General features: G+C 33.9%; 1 protein-coding gene across 4 annotated transcripts; it reads right to left on the bottom strand.

Moving 5' to 3' along the window:
• Positions 1-15,528: 15,528 nt before the first annotated feature.
• On the bottom strand, positions 15,529-22,477 carry LOC109069040. Of its 4 annotated transcripts, XR_006157922.1 has the most exons (5): positions 22,344-22,477; positions 21,369-21,701; positions 20,904-21,239; positions 15,790-16,079; positions 15,561-15,662 (listed from the first exon to the last, which is right to left on the bottom strand). XR_006157922.1 is itself a non-coding variant. In XM_042749350.1 (4 exons), exons 1-4 carry the CDS (start codon positions 22,390-22,392, stop codon positions 15,949-15,951), a joined length of 849 nt encoding a protein of 282 aa, XP_042605284.1. In that variant the 5' UTR covers positions 22,393-22,477; the 3' UTR covers positions 15,529-15,948. The 4 variants fall into 4 exon arrangements, 3 of the variants coding, with proteins under 3 accessions (XP_042605284.1, XP_042605283.1, XP_042605285.1); XM_042749350.1 differs by lacking the exon at positions 20,904-21,239 and adding an exon at positions 16,838-17,173 and having other exon boundaries at positions 15,529-16,079; XM_042749349.1 differs by having other exon boundaries at positions 15,529-16,079.
• Between the last annotated feature and the right edge of the window lie 1,972 nt (positions 22,478-24,449).

Below are 24,449 nucleotides of genomic sequence, written 5' to 3' on the forward strand. Positions count from 1 at the left end.
TTCTTTAATGTAATGATACCTCTAAATAACAAACCTAAAACTACCAGTAGGTGGTGGTAAATGTCTTAATGATTAAGTCATCGAGTAATTTATTAATTCGTTTGATTCGTTCAAATGGCTGATTCATTAAGGAGTGAAGTAAATGGTTCTTGTATGAATGGTTCATTGATCATTGAGGCTTGTTTCGACTTGAAGCGGATCATTCACTAGGTTGGGAATCGTTAGAAATTTTTCCTCCTAACGGTTCCGGTTCAGATTCCGGTTCCATTAAAACCATTAAAACCACCTATTAAAAAATAGTGGTAAGGCAAATAGACGATATTTAAAACTACTCCATGCTCAATGCTGTTTTTTACTTACTGTGAACTTAATTTAAAGTTTGGAAATGTCAAAATGTAACATATATTACAGTATACGGATCTTCATAAATAGGGTTGGGTATTGTTAGAAACTGTCCGGTTCTGGTTCCATTTAAATGAACTATTATTATGTTTTTTACTATTTTACCTTCATTGAATGTAGTGTTGCTGGAAGGTATAAGTAATGTTGAGTAAATAGTCCATCAATCAGCATGTGCTTCAAAGTTTTATGTTTTTTACACTATCAATAACATTTTGCTTTTCAAGCAGGAATAAGCTGGTTTGCTAAATAGTCCACTTCAGGGCTAAGACACTTGTTCATTTTCCTAAATTAATGAAATATAAACTGTATACTTAAACCATGTATACACACACTCCATAAAGCCCCTATTTTACAGATAATAATGAAGTCATGAGATGGTGTGATGCAATAAGTGGTTTCCACATTTTTAAACATTTGAAATTGCCTGAAAATAAATATTTTTCTATCACTTTGTTTATCATTCTTGAAATTACCTGTACACTAGTAATCTTACCCTCATACTTACATGACAATATCAGTATATTTATTTAGTGGTCCAAGTTGAAGTCAGTATGTATATTAATGACAGTATGTGACAAATGTAATGTATTAGTGGCGGAAGGGTGCTTTGCGCTGCCGGTACATGTACAGTCAGACAAAACGACGTGCACAGTTATCAAAGGCGTGAGTGCACGTACGGTCGACGGAAACAATGGTGCGGCGCGGGCGCGTCTGTGGATGTGCGCGTCATTGGAATCAATGTGCTCCATTAATTAAAGAAGCAGGGGGCGGCGTTTCTGTCATTTGGTTTGTGACATCCTTTACGGGACAACCTAGAATCATTATAAACACCGGCGGAAGGCTGCTCACAGCGCTTGGTCACGTGTCACACCAAAACCGTTTTCGGAACCGAAATTTAGAAATTGCTCACGGCTCTCGGTTTCACAACCCTAATCATCACCATTAGACCGATCGGTCCCATACAAGAAGTCACATAGACGAAATATATTTTAACATAAATACATTTTTATATATTGAAATATTTTAATTTAAATAGAAGAAAATATGTTTTATAAAATATATGTAAATATATTTAAAATATATTACAAAAATATATTTTGTAAATATTTGATTTTGGCCGCTTTTTAATATTTTCCACATATATTAAACATATGTAAATATATTTTTACTGGAAATATTTACATTTTTATATTTATTTCCCATATATGTAAATACATTTAGATATCAGACTATGTAAATATATTCATTTGGAATACATGTCTATATATTAATTTCTAAATTTGTTAAACATATTACATTTCAGTACATGACAATGCAACTTAAAACTGTGACAGTATAAATTCACTTGCAAAACTGAGCAGTATATTCAGATGACATAACACCTGCTATAGAAAAAATAAGAATTTATTGACATTGACAAAAGAACAGAGTGCACAAAAACTGCACATTAAAACATAAATCAAACCAGCAACTTTACTGAAATTGCTATTATGAATACTAAAGGATGATGCTAAAACCTGAAAAGTAATTCTTGAAGAGAAGTTTTTTTTTTAATTAATGAAATAAAGTATGTGTAAAAAAAAAAGAAATAGAGAGGGTAAAAGAAGAACATCCAAACCCTGCCCCTGATTTCTTCAAGATTTTTACGGATTTATATAATGGTGTTTTTTTTTCGTAAAGTAAAGGCAGTGGCAAAATTAACATGACAATACTTTGATTTTTTTTTTCTTGCAAATGCAAATTGTATCAAAATTGGTGTGTTTTTTGGAGTGTGTGTGTAGTTTAATTTGTAGAACAAAAACATCAAAGTAGTGTCATGTTAATTTTGCCACTGTCTTTACTTTACGAAAAAACAAACACCATTATATAAATCCATAAAAAATCTTGAAGGAAGCAGGGGCAGGGTTTGGATGTTCCTTCCTTCACCCTCTCTATTAGACAACTCTAAACTCTAACAGGGAATTGACGCCAACTTGGGATTGATGGCCCTGTCCCAGGTGTCCAGCAGTTGCCTTTTCATGGCGTTTCATGACAGCATCTGCAAAACAAACAAGAAAGAAGATAAAAAAAACATTTGGATTAGTCAGTTGTTACATGATTCTGGTCAAGTGTTTGTACCCTTAACCCTTAAGGTCACTGCACACTATAGTCAGATATTTTTGCACATTAAAAAATAAATACGACCCTCACGTTGTGTCCAATCACATTTACACAATGCCTCCGAAACTTGTGTCCGTCATAACAAAATATGGATCTTAACCACTGAAAGAAGACTAGGACATAAGCCGCGTTTCCACCGCTGGAACTTTACCCAGGAACTAGGGACTTTGGGCTGGTACTCGGTGTGTTTCCACCGCAGGAACCAGGATCTAAATAAAGTTCCGGGTTAGAAAAAATGCCCCTCAGAAAAGTCCCTGCTCACGAGGTAGTACGTTTTCAAAGGTCCGGAAATTCACCCAGCATTGTAATTTCAACCACCATTTATTCGGATAATTTTCCAAAATATTACTGTTATTGTATCATGAAATGTAGTTTTAAAAGTAATTTCAGGCGAGAATGTAGTTGTTGAAAACTCAAATCTGTAGTTTTTTTATTTATAAGACAGCGCCTATTTAAAAATGTGTTTCGCCGATTTCGGAGACGGTCAGCTCCACGCTATCAGTGGAAGCCTTCTGATATGTGCCGCTGGCTCTGATGTTTCTTAAGTGGTAGTCCTTCTGATATGTGCCGATAACACATAAAACACAATATTTTTTAAACTTAAAATATAATTAGTTTTGTGCAAATCTAACAGGTAAAATCTTTGGTCTTCATTCAATTGATCTATATTGTTAAAGGGTTAGTTCAGCCAAAAATGAAGATTTATGAAGACTCACCCTCATGTCATTCCAAACCCGTGAAACCTCCGTTCATCTTCGGAACACAGTATAAGATATTTTAGATTTAGTCCGAGAGCTTTCTGACCTCCGCCATGAAAATGTATGTACGGCATACTGTCCACGTCCAGAAAGGTAATAAAAACATCTTCAAAGTAGTCCATGTGACATCAGAGGGTACGTTAGAATTTGTGAAAGCATCGAAAATACATTTTGGTTCAAAAATAACAAAAATTATGACTTTATTCAGCATTGACTTCTCTTCCGGGTCTGTTGTGAGTGCGACTGACTGCTGTGACTGTTGACGTACAACACTGCTGACGTGTTATCTTTGTTATTGGGCGCACCAGAAAACACGTCAGCAGCATCATATGTCAACAGTCACAGCAGTCGCGCTCACAACAGACCCAGAAGAGAAGACAATGCTGAATAAAGTCGTCATTTTTGTTATTTTTGGACCAAAATGTATTTTCGATGCTTCAACAAATTCTAACGGATCCCTCTGATGTCACATGGACTACTTTGAAGATGTTTTTATTACCTTTCTGGACGTGGACAGTATACCGTACATACATTTTCATGGAGGGTCAGAAAGCTCTTGGACTAAATCTTAAATATCTTAAACTGTGTTCCGAAGATGAACGGAGGTCTCACGGGTTTGGAACGACATGAGGGTGAGTCATTAATGACATAATTTTCATTTTTGGCTGAACTAACCCTTTAAAATGAAAATAAAGAGGGGAAAATTTATATAATATTTCGTTTCATTGTATTGTAGGCTGTATATATACACATTTCCCTGAACGAAGTACATTTCTGCGGCTATTATTATGTTTAAATGAAAAACGAAAGGAGGCAGTGGTATTTGATATCATAGCCTATTTCGTCTTATTTTAAATATACAGTGAGGAAAATTTGCAGTAGCCAAGGCGAGCTGACTGATGTTAAGTACGCTGTTGTTTGCAGAATTACCAGACTTGCGTCGTTTCGTCCACGGGAGATCACACTCCCGAGTAGAACTCGCAGAGTCCGAACTACCGAGGATGCAAGTCCAAAATTTGCATACTCTGTATTGAGAAACACGCGCAGGCTTACGTCACCAGACTATTTGCCTATATTCACGGTACTTTAGACCGCAGTGGAAACGCTGAAATCAACAGGTCTGTGGGGAAAAAAGTTCCTGCAAAAAAAGTTCCTGGTACAATTGTTCCGGGTAATTTCGGTGGAAACGCGGCAATAGATATGACTTTATGGATATACAGCAAATGTGGGGGAATTATGATTCACACTGGTGCACTTCTGAATAGATGTATGATAGCAAACCGGGTTTAATGAATCTCACACCTAACAAACCAGCATTATGGTCATTTCACACTGACACCAATTTTGTTTTGTTTGGTCAGTGCGTTCACCCTGTTGGAGTATGGCAAGTGTGAAAAGTTCATTTGCAAAAACTGATAAATGCCATTTTTTTAAAAAAAAAGTGCATTATTCTCCACGTATAGCGCGATCTGAACCCTAAATGTTGTTTGGTCAAAATATCCGGTATTGTCCACTTTCAAGGCATAATATAATTCAAATATTAACAATGGTGGTTATAAATGTAATGTGAAGCTTTTTACATTCACAATGCTCATTTTGATCTTGATGGTGAAGTGTGCAGAAAATTCTGCTGGACTGAAATTTAGTCTTTGGTGAACAGTTTTCAAGAGTGCAAATAAGATTTTAAGTTTTAAAGCACCTTTAAGGCTTGTGTGAGGTTTCCACAAGCAACAAAGTACTTGAACAAACACTTCACTACATTTAAAGTTTGGAAAATCTTGCTTTTAATTACCACCTTCACCATCGATCTGGCATGGCAGATGACCATTACAGACTGTTTCACTTTGAAGTGAGGCACAGTCACAGTACTCGGTTCTGTCTTACCAGTATTAATTTTCATTTCAAAGCCCTTTTTTATCATCTGTGTCTCATTTTGAACAGGATGGCCTTGTAAGACACACAGGACTCAAAAAAAATATTTGATATTTATTTGACATATATTTTTATATCTGATAAACTTCTGAATGTTTGAGGTTTTTCTTACTAGTCAGATGGTTCATAGTGCCTGGAGAAGTTCTTCAACAAGAATGTCAGATTTACTCTGCTGCACGGTCATCAGCATGAGAGAATATAGAAAATAAACAATGTGTCACACAGAGCCAACAATACGTAGTATACAATGTCAGATTGATCAGAAATAAAACGAATAAAACGGGTATTTTAATGGAGTCTCTTATGCTCATCAAGGTTGTATTTAGTATAACAAAAATACATAAAAATAGTAATATTGTGAAATATTATTGCAATTTCTAATATTGGTTTCCTTTCTTATTATACTTTTAAATATCATTTTTATTAATTTATTTCTGTGACGCAGCACTGTATTTTCAGCATCATTACTCAGAACATCATTCTAATATGCTGAGTTATTATCAGTGTTGATAATATTATCAACTGTTGTGCTGCTTAATATTTTTTTGGAACCTGTGTTCCATAAATAAAATAAAAAGTAAAAAAAAAAACAGAATTTATTCAAAATAGAAATTTTGACAATATTCTAACAGTATCACTTTTTATCCATTTAACACCTTAATCCTTGCTGAATAAAAGTATTCTAAAAGTTTCTTTAAAAAAAAAAAGAAATGTACTGACCAAACAGTAGTGTATATTTAACACACACACACACAAATATATTTTGAATAAATACTGTTATTTATACTTTTTATTTATCAAAGAATCCTTAAATAATATCACAGGTCCCGAAAAATATATTAATCAGCACAAACTGTTTCCAATATTGATAATAAATCAGCATAATTTAATGATGTCTGAAGGATCATAATGATGCTGAAAATTTAGCACGGCTTTACAGGAATCAATTTATATTTTAAAGTATATTAAAATATAAAACTGTTATGTTAAATTGCAATGATAGGCTATTTCACAAAATTACAGTTTTTTTTTTTTTTTTTTTTTTTATCTAGTTTTTTTTTATCAAATTTTTAATTATCTGTTCACATCTTATTTTTTATTATCTGTGAGTTGTTGTTTTCTCAGTGTTCTGGAAGCTTGTGACACTAAAACAAATTCCTTCTATGTGCAAACATACATGACAATAAAGCTCTTCCTCCTGACTCTTTTTTTGCGTGTGTGTAATAGCTATACAGTAGGCCTACTACAGTACAAATGGAAATGCTTATTTTTCAGTTAAAGATAACTTATACAATTAATGTACTGATTTGGGTGCTTGACACTTCATTGGTCGTTTTGTTGTTTAAGAATGATATTCAAGGTTAAGAGTTATTGATTACGTCTTCCCTCAGGTAAAATTTCATCTAGGTATTTAACAACATTACCTACATTAAAGAAAGATGACTTTCCTTATTGATTATGTCTTCCCTCAGGTAAAATGCACGTTTTCTTGCATGGCTGGATGTTGAAATCACGTTGTTTGCATTCTCCCAGACTGATTAACTGTTAACTGAAGTCGAAACGCGGACGTTAAAAAACCTAACTCGGTTAGCGCGAGACGCGCTCGCTGTGAAGCGGGAGCGAGCAGCCGACAGAGGATTCCGCTTAGTCTTAAAGCCTCCCTCGAACGACTATGCTCACAAATCAAACACTTGTCAAAAAAATAAAAATTGATTCTCAGCTCAGAGTTTGGTATTCGTATGGTCTAGGTGGTCATACGGCATATGCCTTAAATACGGGACGAACTGCGTTCCATACAGCTTTCATAAATGCCTTAATAAAAAAACTCATACAGGATGATACCATATTATACAGAACGGTTGGCAACCCTAACAGTGCATACTTTTAGGTTAAATTAATTAGCTTTTTTTAATTCATCCATTAACAAATTGCCAACAAAACATTTACAAAGCTATAAAAAAAACTCATCTACACATAATATGTGATTAAAATCCCAAACTTTCATAAAATAAGAGCTCAAATCTATAACTAGCTTACCTCTTATAGTTAGCGCTCTGTTAGCTCACGGTTGTGATGCTAACGGACTTATTCCCATGACACTGAACCATTTCTGTAAAGTAAATATTCAACAGAAGCGTGTCAACTACATGTAAGAAAGTGTCAGGAAAAGTTGTATGTATTAATTGTGTAATTTTAGGGACTAAACTTACCTGAAAGCAGTAAAAACAACAGTGAGAGACGGAGAGATTTGCTACTTGTCAGCTGAGTTGCCGCGCCGTTTCCATGGCAACTCTCTCCAGTCCAGTTTAAAATGCGCGTCGAATGTTCAACGCGCGCGCCCAATCAAACACATTACACAGCGTTTACATAGTACATAAAATTATAAACTTGTCCTGACACTTGATAACATACTGTTTAAGTTGATAGTAGGCCTAAATAGAATTAGAATATAGTAATATAATATAATATAATATAATATAATATAATATAATAATAGCTTTCAAAAATGGTAAACATAATGTAGAAACAAAATGCATTGCTGCACTGCAAAAACAAATTGATTAAAAGTTATTTGATGCATGAATATAATGTAACACACACACGCAACATATGTATTTTTAAAATATATTTCAATATATTTAACAGCGCTTGCACATATATGTGAATATATTACCTTTCCGTAAGGGGGGGGTGTGTCATCAAAGAACCGCAAGAGCTTAAGAGAGCAGACGACGTTACTTTTGAATCGCTCTCGCGGTACTTTGAACGTCATCATACACCGATCGGGTGTCTGTGCAGCGTCACTTCAAAGCCAACGCGACTAAGGCCAGTGGTTCAACCAAATTCGTTCAAAATGAGTACTAATAAATCAAAATACTCTGTATATCAAAAATGAATAAAAAATACAAAATTGTCTCTAAAATAACACAGTAAAAATTGACATAATTGACTGATGTCCAGATGTTGAGTTTGGTTATATTTACTACTTAATGAACTGTTGTATAAGACGAGTATCACATTTGCACTCATGTGATATTTCTTAACTATATGTGATGTAAATATGAGACACAATCTCAAACGGGCGTTTTTGCCCCATATCTTAAATTTTAGGGATATTCTCTAGGCTCCTCACGGAGTAAAGTTGTTGTCCTGCCTCGTATCAGTCGACTGTGTGAAATGGAAGATGATCCCACATATAGTTCTGGGGCGGGGCAAAGTGCGTCAAATGCGTTTAATAATTTTAAACGTGTTATTTTCTCTCCATTAATCTATAACGCATTAAATTACCAGCCCATCAAGACACATGTTTCAAAAGTATTTCTATGAGAAAACAGCGAAAACAACTTACAAAAAAATATAACAATACAAATTAATCAAAAGAAACACAATCAAAAAAGCAAAGAAAACAAAATATATGATAATATATACAATATACATAGAGAAAAGTGAAAGTAACAAATGTTTTTACCAGGTACGAAGAATACACACAACGTGAACAAAAGAAAATAATCCAATTCCACAATTTTTTTTTTCTAAAGCCCTCTTCATAGAATGTCTAATATGGCTCTGCCCTCTTCCTCTTCTTCGTCTTCTAATACCGTTTTTAAAAAATGGCAGATGACAAACCAACTTCTGGTGCATTTACCGCCACCAACTGGGGAACTGGTATGAGAAGTAACTAATAAGAACTGATACACATTTATTTATGTAATATATATATATATATATATATATATATATATATATATATATAAATAGTATTTGTATACACACACATACATACATACATAAAAAAAACACTACATCCTCCTGATTAATCCTATTTTCTTTAATGTATTAACCAGTGGCGGACTGGGACAGTAAATCAGGCCAGGAATTTGACTCCACCCCAGGCCAACCTCTGTTGGTGCAGTCACCACCACACCCAATTCATGTGTCCACCAGACTGCTAAACTTGTAGGCTAAACCCCATGTTATGTTTAGATGTAACAGGTAGACTACCATACATAATATGAATGGATAAATAAATAAACCCTCAAAAACTCACTAGGGTACCATCCACCATCTAATAATCATCTTTCCCTGAATCCCTCTCTCTCTCACTCTGCACATCTAGTTTCTCTGCTAGTATGAAATAAGCACTTTCAATAATCTATATTAATTGTGCAGCCATCAATTGTATGTCCCCATGATCACAGTCCTACTACTGATGATCTTATAAATCATAAAAGCACATATTGTTTCTAAGAGTATAAAGCCAGCGGTTTAGTTTTGCTTAATAGCGTTAAACTTTACCCGGAAGGTTCCTGCTCTGACTCAAAAAGCTGAACTGTCCACGCCCCTTTTGTTTAACAGCAGGAGCACTTGGAGCACTAGTGCTACTGTGCTTCCTAGTGAAATTTCTTCGTCCACCTTCAAAATAAATAAATAAAACATTGTAGACCAGACTGACATATTGTACGGCTAGAAAGGAAAATCAAATTTCTGGTCCAATTTGGCACTAAAAAAATATAGTGTCCCGCTATATGTAAAACGGTGTGCTAGTTTTTCATCAAAGATGCTCTTTTAAAACTTCTATCATTATATATATTTGGTAATTTTTTTTAGAAAAGTTTGTATCTATTGTAAGTCTCTTTGGATGAAAGCGTCCCGTCTGCCAAATGATTACGTAAAATAAAAGGGGTGGAACAGTTTCAACTTTTTCACGGTTAGGTTTGTTTCACAGTATGTGCTAAACCGTGTTTATGGAAAAAACGATACTTTCAAAAAATATATATTTTATCATATTAGTTAAGAATATTCTAACTACAATATTCTTTTTTTACATTTTATTAAAACATGGTTAAAGCCTTCTTTTTCTTCTTGGTTTTTAACGGCGGCTGGCACCAACGCAAATAGGTGCATTAACGTCACTTTCTGCTCCGGAGTGTGAAAAAGACTTTTAAATTCTATTTATCAACCCTGTCTCTCTTATAAAATCAAAGGCTTTACTATTTTATTTTCACTTGCACATTTCATTTAAACCTTAAAATTAAGAAGATCCTAAATTCAATTTTTTTTCAATTTGTGTCTTATTTCTACTATCATTTTTCATCTTTCTCTCGTTCATACTTACTACATTCAAGAAATACATGAGGTATTGTATCTTCAACATGACATTGTTCACATAACCCATTTGGATGTCCCCCTTTTATTTTAAGAGTGCTATTTAAATTAAAATGTATCTACCCTTCTCCCCATTGCTCCACTTAACTTGCCATTCTTTTTCACACTTTAAATCTTTTAAACCCCAGATTAAAACGTTCATCGTTTACTTAACCAGATCTTGTATTTCTATCGTTCTCTCTGTTAGAGCTTGCTTTTGCTAATTTATCCACTTTCATTCCTTTCATTCCCTCTTATGTGTGCTGTACCCATATAAAAACTGTGATTGATGTAATCATTATGAACAATTCTGTGAATGTATTTGTTGGATACTGAAAATAATATCTTGGTGACATGATTTAAAAGATTTTAAACTCTTTAAGACTGAAACAGAGTCAGAACAAATTAAAACATTCTCAGGTTTGTGTTCCTCAACCCACTGCAATGCCAAGAGCATTCCTATCATTTCTACAGTATAAACTGCCAAATGATTTGAAGTTCGCTTTACTCCACTGATCTACTTGCTCATCACTGTCTTGAACTATAAAAAGCAGCCCCAATTCTAAACGTGAAGCCTTCTCTTCTTCTTCTTCTTCTTCGATGTTTTTTGGTGGTTGGCAACCTAACTTATTGGTGCATTACCACCACAGACTGGAATGGAGTATGGATCAAGATATTTGACAGTAAAGTCAAAAAGAAAAGTCATTGAAACAACACAAACTTATGCTAAGTTTTCAACTCAAACTGTATCTAGAGTTCACTTATTTCAAAGAGTAATCATATGCATTTTAAATAATTACTAAAAGCTTAATTGGCCCAAACACACACACACACACACACACACACATAAAAAAAAAAAAAAAAGACCCTTGACAGATGACGATGGTCAGCTATATTCCTTTTTCAGTTTCTGCTATAATGTTTCCTCTTTCTCGTTCAAGAAATACACGAGGTATTGGGAGCAAACAAATATTCATTCCTCTATCTATATACATAACAAACGAGCAAAGCTTTAGTCCTGTTTCTATTTATAGGCCTAACAATTCAATTCTGTCTCAGTAAAGGGATTTTTGATTGTTGAGAACAAATTCAATAATCGCTTTATTTTGGAAACATATCAACAGAAAATCTATCCCAGCGTCTTCTTTTTATTGGATGGCATTGTATGATGTTAACTGGAGTGACACTCGGTCTCTTCCACACAAATATTTATTAACAAACAAAATAAAGAAAATATTTATAAAATAATATATTAAATAATATATATATTTAAAATATTACATAGATGCTACCCTTGTAATAGTGTACTTAAGTACACTAACAAATACAAAATAGCACTGCATTGAGATACAATAACAAAAAAATTAATAAAATAAATAAACAAAAAACAAGCCAGGACAATCAATCATTAAGTAAAATATCGTCATAAACCTTAATAAACTTGTTATTCTTATTATTATCAGTGTGTTTAAGAGATTTAACAATAAGCAAAATCTCTGCCACAGAAGACATCAAATCTAGGTAACGTATTGAGAAATTTTCTGAATAATTTCTGAAGAAATTTTATAAATAAAAAAATGTACAATGCAAAAAAAAAAAAAAAAAAAAAAATTACAACAAGATCAACAACATGGTTACTACCAGAAAAATACAAAAATATATCTTTCAATGAGAATTTTAAATCACCTTTTATAAAAGAAGATAAATAATAACTTAAGTTCTCCCAAAGAGACTTGACCTGATTGCAATAATAGAATAAATGTAGTAAAGTTCTTCAACTTTGCAGAACACACATAAGTTAGAAATATCCAAAAAAAGAGAGCAATTTTAGAGTTCGTTGGAATAAACATTTTGCAAAATTTTAAAAGGTACCTCTTTAATTTTATTAGAAATGCAGAATTTTTCAGGAAGTAACCATGCTCTCTTTTGATAACAGAATTGAAGGATCTAGCTGGCAGAGGAAAACTATACAAAGTCATAAATTCTTCATACTCCAGTATAGTACCATCATCTTTAAATAAATCCAAAACAAAGACAGTACCTCTGTCATAACACTTATCAATAAAAAGAGACTTTCCACAAATTAAAATACTTGAATTATTCCAAATATTTTTTATTTTATTTTTTTGTGGGGGGAAAAGTTGTGTTCATAACACAATTTCCAAGCAAGTAAAGCTTGCTGGTGAAAGTTTGAGAGAGAAATCGGCAATTTAGAAGGAGTGAAATTCCATCTTAAAAGAAAATCTAGACCATCTAATATACAAAATATTGTATTGGGGATGTAGTACCAAATTGAATCAGTACTACAGAGACATTTTTTTAACCAACTAATTCTAAATGAACTAACTAATTCTTTGAAATCCAAGACATCTAATCCTCCTTCAGAAGTCTGTTAGACAAGACAGATTTCCTAATTTTATGGGATTTATTCTTCCAAATAAAATTCAGCAACATTTTATTTATATCAAAAGCAATAGTTCACACTTTGATAAATTTAAATACAAGCCTGAGGCTTCAGAAAAGGACTGAATAATATGAATACTTTAAGGAATAAGGTAGTATCGTCCGCAAGTCGAGATATTTTAATTCAACAGCCAAAAGAAAAATAAACGGGGAAATGGGGCAGCCTTGACACACTCCTCTATCACAATTATACTATTAAGACCAGATTTTAAACGAGTAGCAAATATTAAAGCGAGTAATTTATAATCAACATTTAACAATGAAATTGGTCTCCAGTTTTCAATTAAAAGTGGATCTTTATCTGATTTAGGAATCAAAGAAATTAGTACCTGCTTCATTGTGGGCGTCATCTCACCTTTGTGAATACATTCTTTAAACAAACAATATAAAGGCTGCTTTAATAGGTCCCAAAAATGTAAATAAAATTCAACAGACAGACCGTCAGTACCTGGAGATTTTCCCTTTTTCATAGATTTAAGTGCCTCTTCTATTTCAGTAACAGATACATCAGAATCACATAATAATTTTAAATCCTCATTAATACCTGAAACTTTATCACAAATATTCAAAAGAAAAGAATCACATTTATCTTGAGAAAACTGAGAAGTATACAATTCTTCATAACAGTTGTATACAAAAGTTGAGATCATTCCTAGATCTGTACATAAATCACCATTAATATTTTAGGGCAGAGAGCAAACCACTGAAATTTTGAAATCCTGACGTAACGAATACATAGATAAACAAAATAAAACACAACAGGAAAATAAATAAATAAATACAGAAAAAAAAAAACCACTACTACAAGGGGCTTAATCATCAAAAAACAACAACAACAACAACAAAACACATTCAAAAGACTACATAGTTTAAGGGCTTTTATGTGACGCATGAGCTTTAGGGATTTGAAGAAGACCATTAAATCTGGCTGGAAAAGCATCTCTTTTGTTAACTGTTCAGCATTTGACAGTATGAAAAAAACATAGGAGAAAGGATACACTTTTAAGTCCAATTGAGGCTATTTACATATCTACATCGAGCACCGAACAAAGACAAATCAATAAAGTGAACAAGAGGGTTGTGGAAAACCATAAGTCAGCTGTAGGTAGATGATCTTTCGTAATAAAACAAAACAAACAAACAAACAAACAAAAACTAAATTAAAAAGTTTTGTAGACAAACTTTAAGTTGGCTTGAAAAGCCTAGCCAGAAAGTGTTTAAAAAGTTTTAAAAGCTTGCAGTCAAAGTTTTAAGTTTTGAAGTAGTTTGTTAGCAGAAGTATAGGCCTGATAGGAAACAGATATAAAAGATACAATGATACAAAAACAGACACAAAAGAACATTAATCCAACCATATACAAAAAATCACCTTAATCCCTTTGCTGGTTTACATGTTTTCTCAATTATTGCTGTATGAATATATACGAAGGAATAATTGACGACGGGCCGTTGAATTATTAGATATATACTACTGCTTATACCTACGGTTACCACACCACATGACATCGATCAGAAGATGAATTTAAAGGGATTCATCCTTTTTTGTACTTAAATCGCTATTGTGAGTAGGATTGTTTCTTCCGCATCTCATCCAACGCCTCTTATACTGGTTCCAAAATGTAATTTTAAAGCTGGTAACGGAGGCTTTATACGTTTTATATGTTTTTTTTTTTCCAATTATTGTTTCAATTATTTTCAATTATTGCTGTATGAATATATACATTTCATTCAGTTCTACTCTGGTGTTTGAGGTAAAAATTGACTTTTACTGGTATCAGTGATGTTACAGTGATGTCTCACTGGCAGCCTCAGTCTCATCCTCATCAGGGGACGTCTCATTAGCATTGTCCATCAACACAGGGCTGGATTGTTGTCCTTAAATAGGGCTGGACGATTAATCGAAAAAAATAATCGAAACCGAAATTCAGAACCTCTAACCGACGAAATTTTCCCATGTCGGTTATTCCGTTTTTTTTTAATCCTGTTAATACTTCCCCCTTAAAAAGCATCCTACCGCGTGTAGCCACATCACTCTCCCCCCCGTCCAGTCAGTGGCATAAAAGCAAAACACGGAGGTGAACGCCGGTTCAACACAAAGAGATGGCGCGCGGAGCGGTGAGCCTTGCATCTTCACTAAATTTTGTCAGTTGTATTTGTTTTTATGGTTTGGACATTTAAGCGATTAGAAGATCGGATGTGTATTATTATATCGAGCTACCATATTCGCGCAGCTGCATTGTGACACGAACACTCATATAAACAGTAGCTGTGAAGATCGCGCGCACAGAGGAACGCATAAACTATAGAATGTCAGCGCTGTCCTGTCGGCTGCCTGATTTATCACTAAAGTAGCCTAGAATCTCAAAACTTATTATAGCATATTTTTCTACTTTTGAAGGAACTAGGCTATTTACAACCCACAGCTTCACAATTAATATAGAGATGGTTTGACTAATTCACACACACATCACTCGTACTGGTACTGTGCTAATTTATCTTTATCTAATCTTTATTTATCTCTTACAACCGAGCAATAATCTGTAAGAGAAATGTTACGAACATAGATAAAATAACTGCTGATAGTGAGCTATGATGTCAGATCGCTCTTTTCATAGGAAAAAATATCCCACCTTTAATAGTCAAATCATATTTACAGTACAAACCTTGTCAGTGAACTATGAGGGCAAAACAACAAAAATATAATCGTTCATTAATCGTAAAAACGAGGTAAAATGTTCAATTAATCAAGCTTTTGATTTTAGGCCGTAATCGTCCATGCAGCCCTACTTTTAAATGACCCATCTGTAATAAAACACAGATACACAGAGGGTTAATGAAGATGATTTAGTTGCACATTATGCTTTTTCTTGATGCACCGACATTTTCTCTTCCTCAGTGTACATAGACTTTAGTGTGCATAGTATCTCACCTGATCACTGGCTTGTGCTGTGGTGCTTGTTTGAACAATAACAAAATTCAATTAAACACACATTACTTTGACTTATGAGTAGACAAATACTTTTGCATCTTTTAAAGTTTCCTTTTAATACTTTTTCCATCTTGTTAAATCATCTGTATGTAATACTCACTATTCTGTCCTGCATGAAGACGCTTGCAATAGTAAATCACACCCAACACAAGCTGCAGCCACCAGCAGAACAACACCAACACCAGCACCAACACATATTCCTGCCACAGCAGCTGAAGACAGACCTGAATCTGAAGCAGATAAGGACAGACATCATTACTACATCGAGAACGATAATCGGTAGTTACATCAATGTTGGTCATATTTAAAATACTGTATTAAGATATTTACCATTAAGATATTTAAGTCACTACACCACTAAGCACATGCTTCCATGAGCAAAATAAATATTATTATTTTTATATATGAGAGTGCACAGAAGTGACAACCACATTCCATAACCAAACTCATACCAGAACATTTTCAGGACTCGCAACTGCATTTTTGGTGAAGCCATGCTTTTGAACAAAACTGAACTGGACAACTAGTTTTCTTTAGTGTCAGTCCCAAACACTGAGTGTGAATGTAGCCGGTAAGCGGTCAAGGACACCTCAGTCATGTGTACTGAAGGTGGAGAAGAGCTCTGTACATTTACTCTCCCAGCCTACAATTCCTGGCTTTACTGAAACTCTGAACCCACAACCTTTTGGTTACAAGTCTGACTCTCTAACCATTAGGCCACAACTGCCCTCATTTAACTTAATTTGCTTAATTTTACTTTAATGTTATTAATTTTACATGTTAACAGCATTAGACTTGTGAACTGGACAAGCTTGTTGTGACATTTTGAAGCATATGCAAAGGTGATAGATCACAATTATATTTTAATAATGACTCAAAGCTCACTTTTGACCACAATAAAAATATTTACTGGAATTATTTAAACATTTCAAAATGTGTTTTAAAATTGCTTCATGGAAAAGTCCTTGTAAGACTAAATTTTACTCACCAATGACAGTAAAAATGAATGTTTTCAAACTGGTGATGCTGACGCTGTTCTGAAGGATGCGGCTGATGATCAATACTTTATAATCTCCAGAGTCTGTGGTTCTGGTGTTTGTGATGATCAGAGATCCAGTCTGATTGTTCAGTTTCAGTCTGTCTCTGAATCTCTCTTTACACTCATCATCTGTACAGATCTTACTCTGATCTCCAGTGATTTCAGCGATGAGAGAGTCATTAAAATACAATCTCATCACATAATTAGTTGTTTTTATGACACCAGGATCAAAAGTAACATATTCTCCCTTCTTCACTGATATTGTCTTCACTTTATCAGGAACATCTGCAACACAAACCGACAGCTGCTTGAAAAGGATGTTTTTTTTGGCAGGTGCTCTATTTTTGACTTTCAGCATGAAAACACAACATTAGTGAATGCATTTTGTTTCAAAGATGAACGTTTCATTAAATGTCTCACCAACAGTAACACTGAAGGTCTTTTCACTGATGCTGCTCCTACTGAAGATCTTCAGCTGATAGACCCCAGTGTCTGCAGTCTGGATGTTTTTTGATGGTCAGAGATCCGTTTGGTTCTCTAGATTCAGTCTGTCTCTGAATCTCTCAGTGTCTTCATTACACTGACATCTGTACAGATCCTGCTGAGATCTCCAGCGATCGCAGCGATGCGGGGTGTCATTAAAATACCATAAAATCTCTTCTTGTTGTGTTGTTGTAACATTAGTGTACAGAGTAACTGAATCTCCCTTCATTACTGATACTGATACTGTCACTCTGGCTATAATAACAGTGAAAACACCTGGAGATAAAGAAAAATATAATTACGAATCATGCCTGGGGTAGTGGGACATAATTATTCAGAAAAAAAGTAATCATTAAAAAAGCATAAGAAAAGCATAACTGATTCACACAATCACTCATCAGACAAACATGCATGAGTCTCATGGATGATCTTCAACATATACCTATATAACCTTTAATTTAATTAAATTGGGGGGGGAGGGGGGGGGGGTCACATTATGAAATAAATGTTTTTCTGTAATACACATTGGCCATAATTAATTCAATGCTTTCTGCAACCTATAATAATATACGTTTTACTATAATAAAAGCATGGTTGATTTTCATATCAGGTAAACAGTAGTGATGGGAAGTTCGGTTCTTTTCCGCGAACCGGTTCTTTCGGACAGTTCGATTCAATAAACCGGTTGAAAAAACCGGTTCACCGGTTTGATTCTTTTACCGCTCGACGACTCCGCGTAATGACGTCAAGTCTATCAAACATCCAAATTAGGGCTGTGCAAAAAATCGAATGCGATTTTTCATGCGCATCTCTTCAGTAAAGACGGTCTTGTAATTAGTAGTATATCTCCAGCACGTGCCGTTCAGATAAGGTTTGCCAGGTTTTCACTAGGGATGCACCAGTTTAACCGGCCATAAATCGGAAACGGCCGGTTTTTTTGCTTAAAATACGCGATAGGCAATCTGCCGGGTTTTGGTTATTTTTTCGGCCGATTTTTTCCAGAAGTGCGCCCTGCGTGCACAAAATACATTGTAATCATTCGCTATCATGTCATTTGTGTAGAAGTATTTCGAAATCTGTGCGCAGAACACGGGCAGTCGTTCAGCACTGGAAGTGCAGAGTTACATGTCTGAGGCACAGATAGCAGGAAGTGAAACCAGTATGGAAGGCCCAGAGGGTCTAAAACACGCGAAATTTTAATGCGTAAACAACACGTTAAATACGCGTATTTCACGCGTAAACAATAACACGTATTTAACGCGCGTTAAATACGTGTCGTTTACGCGTGAAAATAAGCGATCAGCGCATTAAATACGTGTATTTAACGTGTTAAATATGCGTGAAGTACACGTGAAGTATGTGTTAAATACGCGTGAAGTACGTGTTAAAAATCAGTTTGAACGGGTCAGTGTCATTGGTCCATTGCTGCTGAGACTTAGAGCTGACTTGAGGTCAAACTACTTCTGTGAGCTTAGGGGGTGTACCATTCATAGACTAGGATACCACCATTTAACATGCTATAGTTCAGCTTATTCAGCCTAATTATTTTGTTCTTTTTTGTATAGCCCTATAGAAATAATATATTTAAACTTGCAGTTTATGATGAAAAATTTGATATATATATTAGAAATAAAATTGCCTTGTTTTTTCCCACGTACTCGATGTTTTTTTTTTTTAGTAAAATAAACTTATTAGTGGACATTATAGTTTTAACAGTGTTCAAACTTAAGTTTGCATCAAAGCTTTTACATTTATGTGGGTAAATCAGTTAAAGTGAAGGGAAACAATCAATGCGGGTTAAGGACAGGCCATTGTAATCAATATTTGAAAAACAACGTGAGCTTTTCTTGTGCTTACATTTACAGCTATCACCAGCAGGTGGCGCTTATTATGCATTATTTAAGACTTTCAGGTCAGTTATAAGAACTTGATTTGGCTTTCCTGGACAGCAGAAGTATTCTACCCACTTCCACCATTTAAGATCCTCCTATGTACTTTTTTCTTTTCTTTTTTTTTTTTTTTTGTTTTTTGTTTTTTTTTCCTTTTCTTGTGTAGTCCAAAAAAAAATATCTAGATTGCAGTTTTATGAAAAAATACTTTTATCAAATTTCAGATAAGATTGCCCCTTTTTGCACATTAGTAAACAAACCTGCGTCATCACAGCAACCCGGGATTATCAAAGATTTATTAATTAATACTTTATTTTGAATTAAAGAAATTATTATATTATTTTATCCGCACAACAAATAAAATTCATATTATTAAAAATATTATATTTACCATACGCCTTGGCTACAGTGGACTGTATTGACATGCCATTGTCAGCATTGATTCAAATTAAGTTTATCATGAATAAATGTTACATAAAGTGCATAATATAATATAGGGCCTAAAAGAAAACATTTTTATCCATCCTACAGTCTTGTAAGTCCATTAATGATCGTCATTTTCCTGTCATATTGGTATATTGTTATATATTATTATTATTATTATTATTATTATTATATTATCCACTTATTATTGGTTATATATTTATATTCGTTTATATCAATATTTTCTTTTCATTTTGATCTCTTTGCTCGACATGCAATCAAGCTTTGATTATGCAGACTGGAATTTTTTGCTGGAATGCAGTTTAAATTTAACATATATTTCATTTTTATTTCGGCTAATTAATAGACCATAATTATCAAGCCTAGTATAGTGTTTTCGTTAAATAATTAATCATTCATGTAGTTTCATTTGTAAATGAAAAACACAACAGCTCATTTATCATCACCCAATGGACATAAATACAATCATATAATAGTCAAAACTTTTATTGCCATAATTGTCAGATAAACGATACGTGAGCGTTGTGTTTTCATTTACAAATGAAACTACGTGAATGATTAATTCCTCAACGAAAAAAATAGAGTATTTATCAAAAATTGTATAGTATTATCCTGTGTTTTTTCCCTTCTCCCAAAACAGCTTATACTAGGCTACTGTTTTAGCTATTAAAATAGTTCAGTTTTGTATGTAATGGCAAAGTGATTATATTTCGTTTCGTTTTTTTTAAGTTAATTTAGAAAAAACGTTTGGAGCATTTTAGCTGGCGCAATAGCATTTATTGTTCGTTAATGTTCGTTAATATATATTAAAATTTGTTGTTTTTTTTTTTTTTTTTTTTAAATGTCACAACTCAGAAAACACTAGTTTTTTACTGTAAATAAAATAAATATCTCCTTAATATATTCCCCATGACACACTTCATGGTTATTACTATTGCTGTGGCTTTGCGGCAAGCTTGGCCTATTGCGTGCATTCGAGCCGCTCTTACATGTTAACAGCATTAGACTTGTGAACTGGACAAGCTTGTTGTGACATTTTGAAGCATATGCAAAGGTGATAGATCGCAATTATATTTTAATAATGACTCAAAGCTCACTTTTGACCACAATAAAAATATTCCCTGGAATTATTTAAACATTTCAAAATGTGTTTTAAAATTGCTTCATGTAAAGGCCTTGAAAGACTAAATTTTACTCACCAATTACAGTAAAAATGAATGTTTTCAAACTGGTGATGCTGACACTGTTCTGAAGGATGTGGCTGATGATCAATACTTTATAATCTCCAGAGTCTGTGGTTCTGATGTCTGTGATGGTCAGAGATCCAGTCTGATTGTTCAGCTTCAGTCTGTCTCTGAATCTCTCTTTACACTCATCATCTGTACAGATCTTACTCTGATCTCCAGTGATTTCAGTGATGAGAGAGTCATTAAAATACCATCTCATCACATAATTAGCTGTTTTTATGACACCAGGATCAAAAGTAACAGATTCTCCCTCCTTCACTGATATTGTCTTCACTTTATCAGGAGCATCTGAAACACAAACCGACAGCTGCTTGAAAGATGTTTTTTGGCAGGTGCTCTATCTTGACTTTCAGCATGAAACACAACATTAGTGAATGCATTTTGTTTCAAAGATGAACGTTTCATTAAATGTCTCACCAACAGTAACACTGAAGGTCTTTTCACTGATGCTGCTCCTACTGAAGATCTTCAGCTGATAGACCCCAGTGTCTGCAGTCTGGATGTTTTTGATGGTCAGAGTTCCGGTTTGGTTCTCTAGATTCAGTCTGTCTCTGAATCTCTCAGTGTCTTCATTACACTGAACATCTGTACAGATCCGGCTGAGATCTCCAGCGATCACAGCGATGCGGGTGTCATTAAAATACCATAAAATCTCATCTTGTTGTGTTGTTGTAACATTAGTGTACAGAGTAACTGAATCTCCCTTCATCACTGATACTGTCACTCTGGCTGTAATAACACTGAAAACACCTGGAAAAAAATAAAAACATTTAAAATCGTGCCTGGAGTAGTGGGACATAATTATTCAGCAAAAAGTAATCATTAGAAAAGCATAAGAAAAGCATAATTGATTCACACATTCACTCATCAGACAAACATGCATGAGTTTGTCTCATGGGGGGAGACAATAAAAGCATGTTGTGCTAGACTGTTTTTTTTGTTTTGTTTTGGGGTCCTACGAACGCGCTGCTCACGTGGCCGGTAACATTGGACCGGTTCTAATGTCACTGAAATGGTTTTCTGTCTTGCATTTTCTCTCTCAAAATGAAGGAATTTTTATGCGGGTGGTGAGAGAAAAACACAGACATTCTAAACTCGGCAATAAAAGCTCCGACTAACTCATGTGAAAGCTGAAAAAAGTATGATAGAACCAATTAAAACAGCGAACAAGTTGATGCCTTATCATTTCTGGTAATATGACTTGAATGCCGTGTTACGAGCTCTCGCGATTCATTTTGAATAATGTTAGCTAACGTTATATGGAGAGTTTGAATGAACCTATAAACTCTAGAGTACTGCAAACATTTTTCGTCATGTACCGTTACGTCATATGCAGTTTTGCCCTTTATAGTTTTGTCGTTTATAGAAAAGTGAAAGTAACAAATGTTTTACCAGGCACGAAGAATAACCACAACGTGAACAAAAGAAAAAAACAAAACATTTCACCATTTTTCTAAAACTTTCTAAAACTTTTCTTCTTCCTTCCACTTTTCTTCTTCTTCTAGTTTTATGGCGGGTTACAGACCAGCATAACGCCACCTACTATATTGGAGTGTGTAAAATCATGGCTTTATTTATAACTTCTTAAATTCTTCTAACTACTCCAGTTTCATGCATAAACTTCATTAAAACTTTACTTTGGGAATGTTCTATATCTAGAATACCTTTAATATCCCATTACCTCCCTAATTTGATAATACATACTTTAAAATGTTCTCTTTCTTTGTTAAATTTCCTACATTTTTATTAAAACATGTTCTACATTTCCTTTGCAATCACATACCTCACATTTATCTGTGTTTATTTTACTCATAAGAAATAACCTATTATTAAGTCCAGTATGTCCTAACCGTAGTCTTGTGTATATTATTTCCTCTCTTCTGTTTCTAATATTAAATGATCTAATTTTAATAGATTTTTGAATTCTGTAATATTCTCTTCCTTTGTTATATAAATCCCATATTTTTTACACTGTTTATCAATTTTACTTTTAATTAAAGATTTTCCTTCATTTTTTCCAAGAGGAATCTCTATTTTATCAGAATTACTTGCATTTTCGCTAATTTATCAGCTTCTTCATTCCTGAGATTCATATATGAGCTGGAATCCAACAAAACTGAACATCTATTTGCAATCTTTCTAAATTTAACAATAATGAGTAAATTTCTATTAAAATATAATCTCTAGTTGTTTTACTAGTATCAAGACTGTGTAATATTGCTGCTGAGTCTGAATAGATTACCACTCTATCCGGTTTGACTTCCTCCACCCAAAGATACAACCATCTGTGTATATTTCTAAATATCCATAATATTTTTTGTTCATGAATTCTTGAAGTAAATTACAAATATTTTCCTTTCCATTCTCCAACCATTCCTTTTTATTTTTAGTTATAAAATCAAATGTATTTCTCTCCTCATAGAATCGTACGCTCTTTCTATATCAAAGTAAACAGTCGTCATTATTTCCTTCAAACTAATTGACTTTTCTATTTCATTGCTTATTTTAATTATAGCATCTGTAGTTGACCTACCTTTTCCAAAACCACACTGATGGCTATTAATAATCCTTTTTTCTTAGAAAATACATTAATCATTTTCTCAATCCATTTGCAAAGATGTGACGTTAACATAATTGGCCTGTAGTTTTTAGGACTTTCAGGATCCTTCCCTGGTTTTGGAAAAGGCAGGATAATTGCTCTTTTCCACAGTCTAGGAACTTCACCTTCTCTCCAAATTCTATCAAATAATTCCAGAATGAGCTTTAATGCTTCTTCTGGCAGATGATGAAACATAGTAAAGCTCAGCTGATTTTGTCCTGGGGCTGAATTTTTTGATCCTTTAATGGCTCTTTTCAGCTCCATCATATTAAATTCCAAATCTAAAGGGGTAATCTTATCTTTCTTTTTAATAATTAAAATCTAAAGCCTTCTTCTTCTTCTTCTTCTTCTCGGTTTTTAACGGAGGCATGCATCAAGACAAATCGGTACATTACCGCCACCTTCTGCTCCGGAGTGTGGAACAGAGTTTTACATTTTATTTGTCAACCCCGTCTCTCTTATAAAATCAAAGAATACTTTACTATTTATTTCACTTGCCCATATTATTAAAACCTTAAAAGAAAGATCCTGAATTCCATTTTTTCTTGTTTCTATTGTCATTTTTCATCTTTCTCGTTCATACTTACTACATTCAAGAAATACATGAGGTATTGTATCTTCAACATGACATTGTTCACATACCCTTTTGGATGTTTCCCTATTATTTTAAAGAGTGCTATTTAATTTTAAATGTATCTACCCTTTTCCCCGTTGTTTCACTTTAACTTGCCATTCTTTAATCACTTTACCCCAGATTAAAACCTTCATCTCTGATTTACTTAATGAACTTGTATCTCTGTCGGTTCTCTCTGTAGACCTTGCTTTGCTAATTTATCCACTTCTTCATTTCCCCTTATTCCTATGTGTGCTGGACCCATATAAAACTGATTGATGTATCA

The sequence above is a fragment of the Cyprinus carpio genome, chromosome B22 (assembly GCF_018340385.1).
Source record: "Cyprinus carpio isolate SPL01 chromosome B22, ASM1834038v1, whole genome shotgun sequence".
Classification (NCBI taxonomy): domain Eukaryota; kingdom Metazoa; phylum Chordata; class Actinopteri; order Cypriniformes; family Cyprinidae; genus Cyprinus; species Cyprinus carpio.